The 18088-nt window shown below is 37.3% G+C and overlaps 7 protein-coding genes across 9 annotated transcripts in view; 3 read left to right on the plus strand and 4 right to left on the minus strand.

The window, feature by feature from the left end:
* Positions 1-1070, plus strand: part of LOC132196354 (methylated-DNA--protein-cysteine methyltransferase) — a 1639-nt gene extending 569 nt beyond the window's left edge. Inside the window, exons 2-4 of the mRNA XM_059618921.1 lie at positions 466-608; positions 668-766; positions 862-1070. Coding sequence (XP_059474904.1) covers positions 466-608; positions 668-766; positions 862-1070 — 451 coding nt within the window. The remainder of the gene's footprint in view (positions 1-465; positions 609-667; positions 767-861) is intronic.
* Positions 679-8327, plus strand: LOC132197941 (conserved oligomeric Golgi complex subunit 8). Its single transcript, XM_059621566.1, has 8 exons — positions 679-766; positions 5729-5842; positions 6082-6153; positions 6212-6336; positions 6389-6664; positions 6729-7082; positions 7138-7353; positions 7418-8327. The coding sequence occupies exons 2-8, from the start codon at positions 5788-5790 to the stop codon at positions 8249-8251; spliced, it is 1932 nt and encodes a 643-aa protein (XP_059477549.1). The 5' UTR covers positions 679-766; positions 5729-5787; the 3' UTR covers positions 8252-8327.
* LOC132197943 (proclotting enzyme-like) lies at positions 1113-3837 on the minus strand. The gene is made up of 9 exons (XM_059621570.1): positions 3681-3837; positions 3311-3590; positions 3072-3246; positions 2722-3018; positions 2410-2580; positions 2210-2331; positions 1655-1813; positions 1444-1600; positions 1113-1389 (listed from the first exon to the last, which is right to left on the minus strand). The coding sequence occupies exons 2-9, from the start codon at positions 3575-3577 to the stop codon at positions 1193-1195; spliced, it is 1545 nt and encodes a 514-aa protein (XP_059477553.1). The 5' UTR covers positions 3578-3590; positions 3681-3837; the 3' UTR covers positions 1113-1192.
* Positions 8065-10745, minus strand: LOC132197942 (KIF-binding protein). Of its 2 annotated transcripts, XM_059621567.1 has the most exons (9): positions 10619-10745; positions 10093-10559; positions 9745-10031; positions 9589-9687; positions 9336-9532; positions 9028-9268; positions 8709-8969; positions 8503-8653; positions 8065-8439 (listed from the first exon to the last, which is right to left on the minus strand). In XM_059621567.1, the coding sequence occupies exons 2-9, from the start codon at positions 10552-10554 to the stop codon at positions 8317-8319; spliced, it is 1821 nt and encodes a 606-aa protein (XP_059477550.1). In that variant the 5' UTR covers positions 10555-10559; positions 10619-10745; the 3' UTR covers positions 8065-8316. The 2 variants fall into 2 exon arrangements, with proteins under 2 accessions (XP_059477550.1, XP_059477551.1); XM_059621568.1 differs by lacking the exon at positions 10619-10745 and having other exon boundaries at positions 10093-10612.
* Positions 10746-10908: 163 nt separating this feature from the next.
* LOC132197948 (UDP-galactose transporter senju) lies at positions 10909-14637 on the plus strand. Its single transcript, XM_059621579.1, has 6 exons — positions 10909-11323; positions 11393-11510; positions 11578-11624; positions 11680-11819; positions 11875-12054; positions 12195-14637. Exons 1-6 carry the CDS (start codon positions 11218-11220, stop codon positions 12681-12683), a joined length of 1080 nt encoding a protein of 359 aa, XP_059477562.1. The 5' UTR covers positions 10909-11217; the 3' UTR covers positions 12684-14637.
* LOC132197945 (carbohydrate sulfotransferase 11-like) lies at positions 14602-16353 on the minus strand. Of its 2 annotated transcripts, none has more exons than XM_059621572.1 (6): positions 16090-16353; positions 15817-16047; positions 15615-15763; positions 15386-15557; positions 15089-15321; positions 14602-15038 (listed from the first exon to the last, which is right to left on the minus strand). In XM_059621572.1, the coding sequence occupies exons 1-6, from the start codon at positions 16336-16338 to the stop codon at positions 14726-14728; spliced, it is 1347 nt and encodes a 448-aa protein (XP_059477555.1). In that variant the 5' UTR covers positions 16339-16353; the 3' UTR covers positions 14602-14725. The 2 variants fall into 2 exon arrangements, with proteins under 2 accessions (XP_059477555.1, XP_059477556.1); XM_059621573.1 differs by having other exon boundaries at positions 14607-15038; positions 15817-16033; positions 16090-16231.
* A 131-nt stretch (positions 16354-16484) lies between these two features.
* LOC132197949 (carbohydrate sulfotransferase 11-like) lies at positions 16485-17998 on the minus strand. Its single transcript, XM_059621580.1, has 5 exons — positions 17701-17998; positions 17499-17650; positions 17278-17449; positions 16981-17216; positions 16485-16928 (listed from the first exon to the last, which is right to left on the minus strand). The coding sequence occupies exons 1-5, from the start codon at positions 17854-17856 to the stop codon at positions 16616-16618; spliced, it is 1029 nt and encodes a 342-aa protein (XP_059477563.1). The 5' UTR covers positions 17857-17998; the 3' UTR covers positions 16485-16615.
* Between the last annotated feature and the right edge of the window lie 90 nt (positions 17999-18088).

Raw genomic sequence — 18088 nt, forward strand, 5'->3', positions numbered from 1 at the left:
AAGTTGGAAACACGCCAGTGCATAATTCAGGTCGCGATAAAGTTCTCTATTTGCCTTAAATTAACTTGAATATTTCAATATTAAAATTTTTGTAGTATTTGTTAATAGTAGATAAATTTATAAAAGGCACTCATTATTTAACAAAATACTAAGCAAGAATCTAAATCATTTCTAATTAATTAAACCATTTTTGATGCAGTTATTTAATTATTATTTTTTATTGGTCAAAAAAGAATTGAACAAATGATAATCAATTTAATCGCACTATAAATTTAAAACAAAATGAATTTTTCTAAATACACAACAATAATTTGATGACGATGCATGCTTTTAATGTAAAAAAAAATCAATTAATATTACATCAACTACTTTATAATTAATCAACTATGTATTTAATAATATTTAAAGATAATATCCTAAGAATTTTGCCGCATTTCAATGTCCTTTTGTATGTTTTTATTTCAGTCAAGAAGTGACACTTTTGAGTGGAAATAACAAATACGGCCACTTGAAAGAATGCATAAACTGGCTGGACACTTACTTCCACAACCCTACCAAGATTTCTGAAGTCAAATTTCCGTCCTTCTGCACCATCAACAGTGCCACAGGTCAGAATTCTTGCAAAAAGCTTTTTTAACAAATTAAAAAAAAAAAAACTTATTTTTAGATGCCCCTTTCTTTGACAAAGTCTACACTGCCCTGTTGAAAGTTCCTTTTGGAAATACTGTGTCGTACAAGGAATTGGCGACACTTGCAGGAAGCCCAAGTAAGTTTTCTTTTTAACTCTTAAAAATTGAAATCGCCAACAATTTTTTTAATTCATTAAAAGAATATTACTACGACTAATTGAAAAATAATTAGACGCCACCCGAGCTGCCGGAACAGCGATGGCGAAAAATCCATTTCAATTGATAGTTCCATGCCATCGAGTTCTGCCTTCGACCTCAGCTTCTGGCAAGCAACAGGTGGGGAACTATTCAAGTGGCAAGAAAGTGAGTGTCAAAGAGTGGCTCTTGGTGCATGAGGGGCACAATCTTTCAAACCGTGTTCTTCTCAAGAGTGAAAAATAGAACAGTAGTTACAAAATAAACTCTAATAAAACCAAAAGACAAGTTTATATAAAATCGCCAATGCATTTATTATAAAAAAGCAAAAATATCCAAAATTGCACAAAATACAAAATCAGGACATTTTATTGTCGAGTCATTTGCTTGACCCAGGGCATGAGTTTGCTGACATCTGTGAAGGTTACATAGTTTTTGAGGTCACAAGAGTTAATGTTGTTGTCCCACAATGACTGGCTGACCACGCCGCGGATGGACCACTTTCTCGAGCTGGCATCCCAAACGTACAATCCCCCGCCACTGTCGCCTTTGCATGGACCGGTGCCTATATTAAAAACACATAGATTAGAAATATTGAGCATGAATTATATAAACTGACCATTTCTGTGGCCGGCGCAAAAGGTCGTCTCGGAAGTAATGCGGATGAAGTCGGGATTTGCCCTGAGGCACTCCTCGTTGGTTACAATGGGCATGGAAGCGACTCGCGGCATTTTAGAAACTGGGTTTCCGTACTCGTCTCGACCCCATCCCACGACCTTGGAAAAGATCCGTTAGTAGAGAAAATTTTATTTTCATAAAGATCATAATACATTTCCTGTGTTCGAATACTGTCTGTTCGGGTCCATCAGGCATGCTGGTCTAATGTAAGCAGTAAATGTGGTGACAGTTTCGAATGTGAGAACCGCAAGATCAACACCTGCAGAATCCAATTTGCCTGTGTATTGCGGATGGGCTACAATGCTTGAAATCTGGAACAAAGTATATATCAAAACAAAGCTTTAAATATAAAATAAATTAAAATTGAATTTTTTTATTATTATTTACAATTTTTATATTAATAATTGGTATTTTATACAATTAATATTTAAATTTGAGATAAATATTTTTTATTCTTCTATTTTGAAATTTTTATTTTTAATTAAAAATTTTAAGATATTTTTTTTTTTATTAATATTTTTAGAATTTTTTTTTTTAAATATTCAATCTTTATAACATTTCATTTAATTGATTAAAAAATCAAATTACGCAGAACTGCTAACTTTTGTGATTAAGTTGTCCTCTTAATTTTCTAACAAGTAAAACTGAGTGTTATTTTCCTCCATTAATTAATTTAATTGTTAGTTCATAATTATATAAAATTTGACCTCTTTCGGAACCGCGTCGCGTTCAATAAAATTGACGATGTTGTGCTTCCCTAGATAAACCAAAACTCGTTCAGGCCTTTTGAGAGTTGCCTTTCCCTGCGATACGGCCACACAGTGCGCAGCTATGCATCAAAACAGAACCCACCAAATTATTGACACACTGTTTTTCATCACTTAATTGAAATTTGAATAGCACTCACCAGTAATTACATGTCTATTTGTTACGAGCGTGCCCCCACAAATAAACGACAGTCCCGTGTCCGTGGTGTCGTAAATCGCGCTGAGCCAGGGCCAAGAACCTTTGGCCACACTGTCGCCGTTCACCAACAAAAACGAAACTTGGGGCGACACACCGCACTCTTGGTATTTGCCTGTCAAATTAGAAAGCGTCCAGAGTAATGGTACTTAATCAATTTTAATTAATTTTAAAGGATGAAATTTTAGTAATAAAAATAAATAAAGAGCATCTATGAAAAATAAAATAGTTATCATAATTAAAAAACGGAACATACTTGAACCTGTATTTTCAGTTTCAATTTGAAATTGGGGTTGCGGGGGTTGTGTTGCAGCTGTAGCTGGTATGGGGGTGATCCAGGTCGGTCTTGTTGGTGGTCTTGTGGGGGTTGGTTGCGGGTTGCCAAAATTGGTTTGGAGTGGATTCTGAGAGCCTTGTTGCTGCAGAGGTCTTTGTGGTTGAGGGTTATTTTGGCCTCCTTGGACAGGATAGCTGTTCGAGTTGAAAATTATTGGCACGGGCGACGTCAGTGAGTGGTCCAACCTCAAATTAGTGACATATCCATACACGTTTCCTAATAAATAAATAAAATATATATTTTCTCGTTTATTTATATTTCAATGAAACCTGGATTGGCGCTGCAGACTACGCGATTGTTGACCACAATTTTGGTAATGGAAGGCAGTGGGTTTTGCAAAGGGAATGTCACGCGATAAATTATGGGACTGCGATCGCCCTGCTGTAATCTCTGGACGACCAAATCTTTGTTCTCGGCCAAATCAAGACTTCCGGTGAAATCATTCTGAATAGTTAAATTTTTAGCAATTAAATTACGGCCATATGTTTAGTTTAGTGGGTAATCTGACCTCGTTAAGTCGGGTGTTCAAAACTAGTTCGAGCAATACGGTGATAACAGTGCTGTCGCTAGGTGGTTGAATCGAGAGGACGCCTTTTTTTCCTGATCCATAGTTGTCCGACTGGTACGTGAAGTACTCGGGACACGGCGATCGCGGTTGCGTTGTATACTGCCTATCAGAGATTTTCGGAAAAGAGGGTTGCTGCTGCTGGAAAGCTGGTCTAATGTTCTGCGAGACGCAAGCGAGGGCGCAAATGCCCCTGATCAAAAGGCTCATTTTGCGCTGAAAACTGTAGAAAATTATTTAAAAAAAAAAGAAAAAGGTAGAAGTGGAATTTCAGGTTCTCAATGTTAAACATAAAAGGTCAAATGTGTGTTACCTCGAAAATTCCTTCCTTAATTATAAAGGAGTGTTCATCTCTCGCTTGAAGCTTCACGATGAATTTGTGTGTTATTTCATCTCCGACTCGCGGGAGAAGACTGGTTTGGTGTTCGCCAGGCAATGCCGTCCGCTTCACGACTAGAAGTGGAATAATTTTAAAGCATATATGAAAATACATTAACGTCTCCGACACCAAGGTGCAAGTTGGTTGGTCGCGACCATGGGTCGTTGCCTTAACTTTTCTTTTGTTCTCAAAGATAAATTCGTCTCTATATGTCATTACTGATCCTGGGGTCGGGGTTTTAGAGAGTGGGCATTAATGTTGTACGCCGCTCCTATAAAATAATACACAGGCTTAACAAGGTTGTGCCATTACAAGGAAACTGGTGAATCGGGATTACCAAAATTGCTAAAAGCTGCTTTCAAGCTTGAAGGAAAACAACCTATGCATGCTGGATTATGGAAATTTTTGCAGCCACATGCTTATCAATGCTAATTAATTGGGCAATATAAAAATTTAGCCTGACGGGACAGATTTTAAGACAAACTAATTGGTCATTACTCCTTTTAAAACGACAAATAGCAAAATTATTTTTAAAAGGCGGAAATAGTTTGAATACTAGCTTTGTAGTTGAATTTCACAAATAATAATTTTTGTTTCTGCGAGCAGTTTTTGTTCATCAAGAGGCAAAATTTACTCACAAAAATCCACGAAGAAAAAGGCGATACATTTTATATGCAGGAATAAAATTATTGAATCTAACATACCTTTAAACTCCTCATGATTGAAATCTTCCTATGGAAATTGAAATATGCACAGGTTTTGACAGGAAATTTTTAAATCATGAGTTGATTAATTTTTGGCAAATATTGATAATCTTCTTCTGGAGTACCTAAATAGTTACATTAATAGCAAAGGCCAAACTCGGGAACACTCGCCAAAAGCGACAAGAAGTTTTATTGAATTCGAGATGCTCCACTTCAAATTTAACTCAGTAAAGATCCTCAAATTTTTGGCGTGAAATGGATGCAAATTTTTTGTATCAATATAGCATCAACGCGTGGCCGCCAACAGGATATATGCTTGCAAAAATAAATTTAATTATTATGCTTAATTTAAAAAAGATAAAAAATAGAAAAATATAAACAATAAGACAAAATTGATGGGCGCCTTCTGCCACTAAAAAAGGGCACAGGCTGACATGGCCTTACCCTAAAAAAAATCTTACTAAACAAACTAATTATCGCACCTTTCTCCACGGAGAAAACTCAAAAATCAAAGCACCCATTTAAAATTTTCTGTTTCGCTGAGTTAACAGTTCCTGAGATGTGCGCGGATTTTCACAAAATAAATGCACCTTGCCACCTTGGGATACATTGAAATATCATATTTTAATTAACTTTTTTATTATCCAAAACTTCAAACTGTGCCTTGGTTACGTGGTCGCAAATCGCAAAGTTTGTATAACCGAAGAGACTGAAGCAGGATGATTTCTAGTTTTTGATGACTTTTTTTCTTATATAATTAATAATTATTTATTACAGCAATTACTTCTTAAAATTGTTTTTATTTCTAATTATTCAAAAAATAAAATATGCTAAAAATATTACACTAGATTATATAGCGGACGACTTTTAGTTTAAAATTGTCTTAATTTTTATTTAACGCGACAATTGCTCAATATTGGAGTCTCCAATACGGAGTATTCTGTATTAAACACAATGTTAATGCATTGGCAATACGCAAGAACGTTTTGTTGGCGGCTTTTACAAGTGAAATTTGGCAGACAGCACCACAGAACAGATACAAGGAGCACATAAAGTTAAGAAGGAGCCAACTTAATTAATTATACATACATAATTCAGATTATTGTTATTTTTTTTAAAGTCCTCTATCAGAAAAGACTAAGACTTATTTCAAAAATGAAAATAAACTTTTACTTATAAATATTTTGTGTATTTGCATTTTTTTTTATCAAAATAAATTGATCAAAATAATTAAAATCCAATAAACAACAATAAAAAGGACTCTTGTTTTGTTGGCAGTCCTACCGACAACATCATCAGCAGCTGAGCGGCCGAGAAGATAGCCAAAAAGTCTGAAAATGGAAGAGGAAGCTGATAATTTTATTAATATTATCTTTCCTGACGGTGTTCCAGGTAATTTTGAATAGTTTTGAAAATTTTCAATATTTAAAGAACACAGATTCGTTATTTTCAGCCCTTAATCTTTAATGCTTGTAATATAAAAATTCATTGAAAACAAGGCGAAAGTGCAGTGTCTAAAAACCGGCTCCCTGTTGCCAACGTCATTAAAACTATAAAACATCAAAACGTGTCCCGTTCTTTGAATATTTGGAATATTTGCTTTGAATTATAAGTATACTTTCTCGTCTCAGGTCACCTGCAGGAAAGTGCCGAGTTCCCAGCATACCTGACAAAATTAGGAACTTTACGAGTTGAAGAATTGAGTAAGAATAAAATTATCAGTTTGTAAAAAAACAGTAATTTATCTTTCTGTCTTATTAGGTAAAGAGCCTGACCGTCTGGCAGACGAGGAAGCCTCTGTTTTAGAGCAGACGCAAGAACTAGCCTTTGCAAACTACAAAACTTTTATCCAAACGGCAGAATGCTCGAGAGCAATATTTCAGCAGGTATGATTATTATTTTATTTTTTATCTAATAATATATGCTTTTGGCAAATAGTTCAAGAAAACCGAAGGACACTTGGAAGATTTATTAGGACGAGTTCCACAATTTACGGAGCAATGCCAGGACTTCAGCCGTTCCTCGTCAACGTTGGAATCAAAGCGCCGCCTTTGCACACTTACGTTGTCGAGAAGCACTCAAATTCTCGAGTTGTTGGAAATTCCTCAGCTGATGACCATGTGTGTGAATGGCGGACACTATGAAGAGGCGCTTCAGCTAGCAGCCTTTGTTCGGAGGCTTGAGAGAAGGCACAATTCCATTCCGGCTATCACTGTAAGCTACAAATAATTTTCATGTCTTGAATTTTTTATGATTTATTTGCATTCTATTTGTTCAGAGTATTGTCAAGGACACACAGATTGCCTGGCAAGCCATGCTGCATCAACTGCTGTCACAACTTCGGTCTGACTTGCCGTTGCCCAAGTGCCTATTAGTGGTAGGACTGCTGCGCCGGATGGAGGTGTTTTCCGAGGCAGAGTTGCGGCTCAAGTTCCTTCAAGCAAGAGACTCTTGGTTGTGTTCCCAGCTAGAGAGCGTCCCTAAGGACAGAGACCACCTGTCAAGGACGGTTGAACTTTCCAGGCAGCACCTGTTTGCCATCTCCACACAGTACAGGGCTGCTTTCAGTGACGACCCGACCAGAGCCACAAATAACGAAGCAGCTATTTTCCACGGGTGGCTCACCCAAAAGGTTGAATCAAAAATAATTTGTCATGAGGCACATCTGATGATTTTTATTTTGTTAGGTTTCTCAATTTGTGACAACCTTGGAAGCAGATCTGTATCAGATTGAGGAATCTGAGTCGTTGGACTCCGTATTAAGTCAGTGCATGTATTTTGGTCTGTCTTTGGCAAGAGTCGGAGCTGATTTCAGAGGGATCATGGCACCAGTTTTCACAAAAACCATCAGGCACAATTTTGAATGCACCATCAAGAAAGCCACCAAAGAATTTGAGAGTCAGGTAATTTAATAAAAAATGCTGAATTACCACTATCTGGTTTTAAATTTTGTTTTCATAATTTCAGATTGAAAAAATGAACTTTGACAAATTCAGCTCAAGTTCGTTGAACCCTCCAGCGTCGCCAAACTCGATGCACCCACCAGTGAGCTTGCTGCAATTCACGCCGTTGGCCCTCTTCTGCAATGCCATTTTGAGTGCCTGCAACACACTTCGGCTGAATGCACCACTCGCTTTGGCAGCACCGATCACAACCCTCGTCCAAAATGTTTTGCTGGCCGCCTCAAAAGCAATTTTGGCTCGGTACCGACAAGAAGAATTAGCATTTTCAAGCGTAGAGCAACAAGGAGTGCAGAGGTTATGCACTTGCTTTGCGGACGACTTTGTGCCTCACATCCAGAGATGCCTGCAAAGTTTATACCCAGTATCTGTTTTGGCGACACATTTAGGCCTATCGCCACAACAAATTCAACGAGACGGCATAGGATTCTTGAATAAGGCTGAAATTGTGGAACCCATTAAGCATTTACTACCTGTCAATATAGAACCTTTGAGTTTGGTCCAACAAGGACAGCCGAAGTTAAATAAAGAAACCCTTAAGGAGGATGAACCTTTGCAAAACTTGGTTAGCTATGAGCCACTTGCTGATGAGCCTGAAGGTTGTGAGGAAAGTAATGTGACAGAAAATCAAGATTTGTTGAGCGGCAGTTCAGTGGGGGTTGTAACAAGTGATGTTCCATTGGTGCCTGTGAAAATCGAACAGTCGACGGAAGACGAAATAATGACCACTTCAAATGAGTCGTTTGACATGTGCAACTCGAGAGTGGAAGAGTTAAATTCTAAAGCCACAGTTTTTGATGGTTTGAATGAAGATAAACACAATTCTGATTTGCAGCAATAAGTTATTGTTTACTGTGCTTTTGAAAGTTTTACCAATAAAGTCATTTTAGAGTTGTTAGACAAAAATTATGCTTCACTCATCCTTCTCAACTTTATTGGCAGCAGTTCAAGCATCTCTCTGCATATTCCAAGCTCTGCATTCATTAGATTTTTTGCTTCTTCGTGGTTATCACAGTATTTCACAATGAACTAAATTAAAATTTCCTGGATTCAATATTTTTACGTAATGATTTAACCATGTAATTAACATACCTGGTAGGCGTCAATGCTGCTGTTCAAATTTTTAATTTGGACTTCTTTATCTGGAACGATGATTTCGCGGTACAATTTTCCAAGGTAAAAGTAAGCCAGCAGCACAGGACGAACCAAATCATCTTGTATAACGTCAGGCAATGATTTAGTTCTACAGAAATCAGTTCAACATAGAAAAAAATAAAATAAAACAATATATTGCCTACCCCTTAACAAAGAGTGACTGAATAAAATTATTTAAATGCTGGATTCCTTTTGTCAATATAAGATTAATCTTCTGCAATGCATGTGGTGTTGGGCCCTCATCGCTGTTTCTAATCTTCTGTCTCTTAATTTCAAATAATTCTGTGTATGTTTCGGCCAACTCGAACCAAAGCTGCCTGCAAATTGGCATGTAGAACTGAGGGTTCAGTTCACCAAGAGCCTCTTCGAGAATATCTATCCGCCTCTTATGCATTTTACTTTGCCTGAAAAAATCAATTAAGTTATAAATTACATGACAGGTTTAAAAAAATTTAAAACTACCTGTCCTCATCCTCCTCAAAGAAAATCAAATTTTGGTATAACCGACTCATGTCTTGCATGATTTCCACAGCATCTGATGCGTGGTTCTCCATTGTGTAGTAACTTTTTGCCTTGTCGAGCCACTCTTTTGCATTCAGAAAAATTGGACGAGCTTCGTCAAATACATTCGCAGGCTTATCAGTGACTTTGCACTCGAATACATCAAGCTCCAAGGTTGGAAATGACAAATTGTCAAACTCTCCTAAAAATGTACAATCAAACCATTTTTTTTCTTTTTTTTTTTAATATAATAAATTACATTTCCATACCTGCAGGAATGGAAGAATTTGCTGCAAGATTTTTTAACGTTAGTGACCCATCATCTACATTTGGGACAGTTTCTCCACCAGGGACATCGTCATTGGAGAGTCTAATAAGTCTTGAATGAGACATTTGCAACAAATTTAAGCCATATTTGGCCCAGCATCTTGCAACATCTGCACTTCTGTGGTTCAGCCTTTCTTGCCTAAATAAAAAATTAAGCTGATAAGGGAAGGCTTTTTATTAAAAAAAAAGCATTACTTGGCCTCTTTTTCCTCCTCTGTGCCTTCTTGTTGGTCCAAGGTTTCCTTGTGTCTCTCCAATATCAGCTGTGCAGCTGCCAAATGATGTCTTGCCTCTCTATTTACAATATATTAACAGAGTGAAAATTATTTTTAAATTTTTAAGTAGGTGTACTTGAATCCATTGTGGGTGGCAAAAAACTGTGAGAGTGTAGCTGCATTTAAGGCCCAATCAATTGGATCAAACTCTTTGCTTTCAAGCTGTCTGCTTAACGTAGTGTGGCAGTAAAGAGCAGACTTCAAAGGCTGACCGAGAGTGCCAAAAACTTGAGCCAAGTAGTAAAGTGTAAGGGTATGAGTTTTCTCGAGCTTCTCATCGCCATCTCCCTTTTTCTCCGAAGTTGCAAATAAATCATTGGGTGATACAATTTTTACAGCAGCTTGATTGTTGCATACAAAATCCTAAAACGTTATTATTTTCTATTACTCTATAGATCTTAAAAATTTGTCTTATTAATCTTACTTTGTATAATTTTTCTGATTTCTCTAAAAATTGTAAAGACTTTTTAGGGTTGTCCCGTTCAGACCAGAGAACTCCAAGCTGATTCAGTGCGTTCAAAACAAAAATTATGCATGTAGGATGGAGGGAAAATTCTTCAAGGGTGTTGATACAATTGGTGAGCTGTTCTTCTCCTGTCGAGAATTCTTCAACGTCCAAAGAGGTAGTACCTGCAGTGAGTAGAACCGAGCCAAGCATAGCATGAATTAGTGGTCGCTCAGGGTCATCTGACGCCAGATCATCCATGTGGTAGGTGATCATGGTCTTCATGTCATTAAGGATGGCCTGCGCTTTGTACTTGGACCGGTACGGCTCTACCGGAGGGTCCAATTTGCTGTCCACGTTCAGGAGCTTTTCCACCTTCTCATACATGTCCTGCAGCTCCAGCTGGACGTCAAGAGGAATATTTTTCATTGGGGAGTTCATATTGCCTGGAGACAAAAAATATATATTATTTCCAAAATATAATTTTTTTTCTTTTTCTGCTTGCAAAAAAATCAATGTTTTCCCGTGTGTTTTCTTCTAGATGCAAATAGGGGCGGTGCCAGGAGCAGGTGCAAAACTGTGCAAAACTTAACAAGTACCAAACTGTTGGAGTTAAAATCGATACGAAAATTCTGGAAATTAAATGTATTTTTTTTTTAATTTAAAATATTGAAGAAATATGTAGCTAAAATTAAGTACTTTTAAACTAATCTGCACTTTTTTGTCCATGCTGAGTTGCTGACACTTTATTTCATATTTGATAACAAATGGATAGTGTTAAGTTGGTAATGTAACTACTCTGCGTCAAAATGCAAAATGTAGTGTCAGCCAATATTTATTGATGTGATGATGTTTTGTCGTTTTACTGTGTATTAATCGATAAATCTGAGTCGACTAATCACTCTTGTGATGCTGCAAGAAAACGGCAGCAGAAACAGCCACGAAGGAGTTGCGGAAATTGCTAAATCTCAGCGGTAATTGCACAGGAAAAATGAGTCCAGCCCCCCGCACAGCGCACCCGGAAAACGGATTTTAGATTATAGCGGCGATTAGGCATCGGAAAGATCTGGGCGGTTGGCTTTTTTGAAGTTTCCGGCTGTCAACATGAAGAACAAGATGAGTGGAATGCATTCCAACTGGAGCGAGCTGTTCCCTACCAAAGTCAGTGCGCTAATTTTCGTCACGTACATGGGCCTTTTCATTAACCAAGGTATGTACATACATAATCAATTGAAAGCCGGCATTTTTTGTTTAAACTTTTAATTCTGAATTTTCGCAGGAATCTTGGTGACAGCGTCTCAGAGTTCAACCAGCGAATATAATTACAACACTGTCACTGTAGTGTTGCTGACTGAAGTCCTCAAACTGTTCGTCTCCATTGCTCTCTATTGCAAAGAGTGAGCTACTAATTACCCACAGGAAAAATCAATATTTTACTCATGCTATGTTTTATTAAAATTCCAGTGCCTCCTTTCCCTCTTTGTTGTACGAAGTTAAAAAGTATTCAAGAGGTAAATAAATGCCAATGTAATAACTTTATGAAAATTTATGACATGCAAATTTCAGTAATGATGCTTTACTTTGTGCCTGCCTTCATGTACTGCCTGTACAATAACTTGGCGTTTGTTAATTTGGCAACGTTTGACCCCACCACATACTATCTGCTGCTGCAGTTCAGGGTTGTGATTACTGGAGTAGTTTTTCAAGTGAGCTAGAATTAAACACTCCTCCCGGCAAAGTGCTCATTACATATCTTCACAGGTCTTGTTTAAAAAGCAGCTGAGCTGCAAGCAGTGGATCTCTTTGCTGCTGCTGACGCTTGGATGCATGATCAAGCACATTGATGTCGGCAACACAAGTCACGAGGCCACCAAAGGCACAGACAAGGCCTCAGAATCTAGCTTCAGTCGGGAAATCAGCACACTGTTTATTCTTGTCCAAGTGAGTAGAATTTTTTACTTTAATGATCAATTTCTTGTCCTCTTTGAAGGAACAATTTTTTTTTTTCAAAAATTTGCCAATACATATTTTTAAAAATTTTGACTACTTAGAAAAAAAATGAAAATTTATTATATTTATAGACGGTCTGCTCTTGCTTTGCGGGTGTCTACAATGAGTTCCTGTTGAAGGGCGAGGGCGCACAAGTCAATATCTATGTGCAAAACGTGTTCATGTACATTGACTCGATTATCTGCAACGCAGGCGTGTTGATGGTACAGGGCAACTTTCAAGAGGCATTCCAGCCAGGAGCGCTGGCAGCCGTTCTACGGCCCACAGTGCTGATGATTATGCTGAACAATGCTGCAATTGGCATTATCACAAGCTTCTTTCTTAAGAACCTCAACTCGATCTTAAAAACCTTTGCGAGCGCACTCGAACTCATGTTCACAGCCGTTTTCTGCTGGCTCCTCTTTGGCATTCCAATCCACCTGAGCACAGTGCTTGCCATCGCTGTGGTCTGCTACTCTGTGATCATTTACTCACAAAACCCCGTTGTCAACCAAACCCCTACCAGTACGTCAGCTCAGTCCCTCAAAGAGCCATTGGTCAAGGACACTGAAGAGGTCTAAGCTGATGCAAAATAAGCCCATTAATCTAATCTACATTCACGTCTTGTTAGTCAGTAGCTCCTAATGTTGCTGCTTGGACAGTTCGGAGATTCAGACACACAAAAAATTATTGCTGTAGCCTCATATTTATTTTCAGACATCAATTTTTTTTTTATTTTATGCCTCAAATACCAAAAATCTGTTCCCTCAATAAGTCCATAATAATATTATTGTTCGATTTTAAATTAATTTTCAGTTATGAAAATAAGATGGTTTTTTTAAAGACGACTGTTCGAACAGCAAGCCCTGCTTAATATTCTGCTGAGTGGTTCTTTACACCACCAGGTTGAGCTTTCATCGCTAGTTCCAGTTGAAAATTTTGCACTCCAATAGAATTTTTCTAGGCCTGATTTATCAAGCGATTTAAACTTGCTAACCAAAACTTTACAATATCTTATTGATGATATAATATTATATTACTCTTGAATAATCTCAACCATAATATGGCTCTTGAAGCAAGAATATTATTTACTAGTTGCTGACTTGTGTTATTGGCCAACGTAATAATTATATATCTTGCAGTTAGTTGGAAATTTCTTGTAAAAACGTTTTCTGCTGAAGGGCCAGAACAACTTCTATACACCTTTTTACACAATCGTCCACGCCCTGCTAGAGTAATGTGCACTCAAAATACCTATCTTCTTCCTTTGATAATCAAAATTTACAAATATTGCAACAAGTAAAGTTGAAAAAAACACTGAACAAATTTTGCAATTTAGCAACGAGTTCGGTACAGGTACGAATTAGAAAAATCACCCGTGACAGGACCGTTTGAGTGCAAATTATTGCCCCACAACATGTGATTATCACGATAATTATGTATATCGTTATAATATAGTGGGTATTGTTGTTATTAGTAGAATAAGCTGTCGTTTTCTATTGCTAATCACGCTGCAAATTGCATTTTCACATAATAATTCCTATTCAACTCAAAATTTCCCCAAATCCAGGCCTATATTGAAATTGAGAATGAGGCTGAACAGATTAATTTGTTCCGAAACAAGTGCATTATTGTCTGACTCAAGGCTTGCAACTTAAAAATTAAGGTTTAATATTTTTAAGATTGAGAATGGCTTTGACGAGTAGCATATTAAAACAAAGGACTGCCTGATAAAAAAAAATATCCATAGCTGGCTGGTTTCAGCTTAAGTCAGGCTCTTGTTTGATACACAGTACACTGGCTTTTTGAAGGCTGAGTAAGAAGAGATGAACGTAATGAAATGCTCTTTATATTTCTTAACTAAAAATGTGCTTGGAATCTCTTTTAGACAGAATCTCGTCCTCTACTCCTGTGCCAAATATGATTTCCCTCCTTGTCCAACTTCTCTTAAAGTCCACACTTCTTTCACTTGTGCAGATATAATATATTACTGCCACTGATATTTCTGAGTGAATCACATTAATTGTTAAATCTGATGAAGGCACTACTTCTCAATGAACATAATAATTGTTCTGACATAGTAATCGCACATTGTAGAGATTTAAGCACAAAACTTGATCTTCGACTTCAATAAAAAGCAAAAAATATTATCTCATAACATAATTAATGCTTGATAGTGACTGAGCTGAGATTCTGTATCTATTATTGACACGTTAAAAGTGATTTTCGTCCCTCGCCATCTACTCTGCCAATAATCATTATATTTAAAAACACTCATGTATTGTTTTGTACAAAATACTGGCATAGTTACTTTGTTATGATTTTGCCGCTTCAGATTTATTTCTTGAGTGGCTGTTGTCTGTTTCAATCTGAAATTGAAATTTACTCCGAAAACATCCTACAATCTAGTCCAATTTCAATTTATGTTAAGTTTTCATCTGTGTGTGACATAAGAATTGTCAGTTCATGCAAACAATAAATTTCAAGTGTTGAATAAAAATTGCTTTGATTGTGCAAAAATAATTTATTGGAAAATTGTGTATATTATTTACTTATATGTTTTCTTGCTTGGTAAGTAAAATCATGAAATACTTACAATTACCTTTGTTTGGTCTTAAAATAATCATGCACTTGCAGCATAATTGACGTACTCTTCATGGTCGTACCCAAAGAGCTCAAAGTCCAGTCTGTACTTCTCAAATAGTCGTTGAACGTGCCACTTGGACAGCTGCTTGAAGTACCTTTTGGCAGTCTCTCCAGCTGACCTGTGGCCTTTCGTCAGGTGGCTCCACAACGGGCTGAGTTTGCCTTCGAGTTCAGCCAACCTGATTGTGTAAATCTGATCTCGGAAGAGGGTCTCGACGTGGGCGATCACATCATACCGCACTAAGCATGGTGTGCAGAAGAGATAGTAGGGGATCCAGTGGTCATCAAATCTACACAAGATGAGTAGAAATTTTAAAAAATTAATTTACATTGTTTTTACCTGATAGCATCTTCTTTAATTAAATACGCGACAAATTCCCTAAACGTTGGTTCAAGTCTATCGCTTGTGCCATTGCGATACTTTTGGACAATTTTTTTGCCATAACTCGTGTAAAAGTGTTGAACGCCATGTTCGAGACCTACGTTTTTATTTTCTAACTTGTCCCTGTACGCCGAAAGCAGTCGCTCGAAGGGATGTCTCACTATAAGTAGTTTCAACATTGTTGTGAGTGCCTTTGAAATTTGATTAAATCCGTGATTAACATTAATTTCAAATCAATTAAATTATTAAGCATACCTCTTCCACTTGATCACTGTCCTGGATGGGATAAATTTCTCTTGCTTGATCACTCAGCTGCCGCTGTGAATTTTTAATTTGCTCCTCCGTTTTGCCTGCCAAAATGAGCATTTGGTGGAGCCACGTTGTAGAGGCAGCCTTGTAAACAGGGCAGTAACTCATTTTGTGAGGCCTAAAAATGCAGGCCCACTATCAGATTTATAATTTAGCCGCTGGCTTTAATACAAACTTGTCAATGTAGAAAACACTGTACTGTGGCGTAGGTGGATGTTTGAAATCTGGTGGCTTGGCGGAGTTTCGGAACAAACCTAAATTGTGTTTAGCGCAAACGCGTTCAACTAGAGCCCTTCTCCGGTCCATATCAGCCTCTGCTTCTCTCTGGTATAATTATTTTAAAAACAAATATATTTAAAATTAAAATAAATTTTTACCACAAGACCATTCAATTGATCTGAACTCAAAGAGGAAAAGTCTTCTTGTGGAGAATTGTGCTGTTTTGCTGGAGTGGAAATATTTCTGTATAAAATTAAAAGGAAGAGACACACAAAGAACAAAATCAGCATTCGGAGAACTCGCGGAGTCCGCATATTGGCAAGAGCAGTCAAGCAAGCCATATAAAATTCACATGTTGAAAATTCTGCACGTCCTCTATACAAAATAGACTTTTTATCAATTATTTTTCAAGCCTTAATTTTGATTATTACCTTCTTAAAAAGAAGCAAGCGAATCACTTTGACCGGACTGTTGTTGAGCGAAATGCTTTGGTTTCTGGTCTTCGACCTCCAAGGCAAGCTTTGCTTATTGGCCAAACCTAGGGACACGTGATCGTGCCCACCTGCAAGCGATTTCTTTGGAGCCGAGCGTGTTTGCCAGAGAAGTTTGTTCACCATTTGAGCACCACACCCTGGCGCTCGCTCTGTCAACCAGACGGCTAATTCCCTGCCAACGCGCATCTCCTTTTCCCTGTGTTTGCCGCACCGACTGGTCTTCCGCTCTTATAATCTGTGCATTCGCGCTCATTCATTAGAATCGGCGACCCTGTTTTGCATTTGCACGCTACGTGCCATTCATGAAACTAGTTTGCGTGCTAATGTTCATTTGCAATTTTTTTGTCTAATATTAAGTTAGTTCAATTCATGACGAAACGCAGAAAGTTTTATATTTTTAACAGATTTATTTTTTCCTAATACAGAAATTAAATAATGAGCCATTGGCAATTTCCTTCGAATGTTATTGCGCTTTGGCGTAATTGAAATAAGCATCCGGGCTATATCCAAAAAGGTCAAAATCGATTTTAAATTTTTCATACAGCAATTGTACTTCTCTCTTGGAAAGTTCTTTAAAATATTTTTTTGCCGTTTCGCCAACTGATCTCTGCCCATAAGTGATGCGTTTCCATAGAGGGCTAATAAGACTTTCGAGATGTAGCTTTTTTATTATGTAAATCTGATCCCTGTTAAGGGTTTCCGCGTGAGCTATGATGTCATAATCGATGGCACACGGCAAGCAGGAGCTATAGAAAGGAGCCCAGTGCTGCTCAAATCTGTAAAAAAATTTATTGAAATAAATTTCTAATTTAAATTAATGTAACTTACCTTGTTTCCCTAGTGTGAATCAAGTAAGATATGAATTCTTTAAACGTTGGCTCAACTTGTCGGACGCTACTATTATTTCTGTATAGTTTAACCATCTTTGAACCATAGTGTCGGTAGTAAAAGAAAGATCCATGTTCTGGGCCAGCTGTGCTATTTTCCAATTTATCTCTGTAGGCCGACAAAAGTCGTTCAAAAGGGTGGCGCACAATTAACAATTTTACAGTTTTTCTCAGCACCTGCAAGAGTTCCAAATACAATAAACTATAATGATATAATTTTTGTATGTAAAGTATATACATCTTCAACTTCACTAGCGTCAGAATGTTGAAAATATGCTCTTGCCACTTTGCCAATTGGTTGTTTTAATCTATCTATTTTTTCCTCCGATTTCCCGGACATGATGAGCATTTGATGAAACCAAGTAGTAGAACCTGCCTTGTACACTGGGCAGTACGTGTAGTTGTGCTCTCTACTCAAATTTTTAGTCTCACGGTATATTTTCTTAAAATATTTGAAACCTGTCCACATAGAAGTTCGCGTGTTTCTTGAAATAGTTACCATTAAAAACCAATTTTCTCTCCCAACGAACGCCAGGTTCACTCTTATTATGCTTTACGCAAGCACTTTTTACCAAGGCTTTCCTTTTCGTCATATCGGCCTCAGCTTCTTCCTGAAAAGCAATTCCTAGAAATATTTAAATCAGCCGCAAAAAAAACTTACCAATAACTGGTTTACTTCTTCTAAACTTAAATCAGAATACTCCCAGGACGTTACTTGCATCTCTCTTGCTACCTGCTGCGTCACTTGTCCGTATAAAGCAAGAAACCCCAGCATTCCAAATGATATCACCAAAATGAGCTTGTGGAACGCCAGCATATCTTTAGGATTTATTTTAATAATTATAGTTACTGCAAAAAATTAACCAAGTTGGTAAATGTATCAGAAATTTAAAAACTGGGTTTTAAAAAAAATTCAGGAATGGTCACACAAGTGGACAATTTGAAAGGAAACCGCACGTTGTTATCAGTCTCACGAAATTAAATGTCGAGGCGCCAGCAGGTCACTCTTTGATAAATATTTCCTACGTCATAAACGTGCATCATTAAGT

This window comes from Neocloeon triangulifer, unplaced genomic scaffold (genome assembly GCF_031216515.1).
Source record: "Neocloeon triangulifer isolate White Clay Creek 2 clone unplaced genomic scaffold, ASM3121651v1 ptg000012l, whole genome shotgun sequence".
In the NCBI taxonomy this organism is placed as follows: Eukaryota; Metazoa; Arthropoda; class Insecta; order Ephemeroptera; family Baetidae; genus Neocloeon; species Neocloeon triangulifer.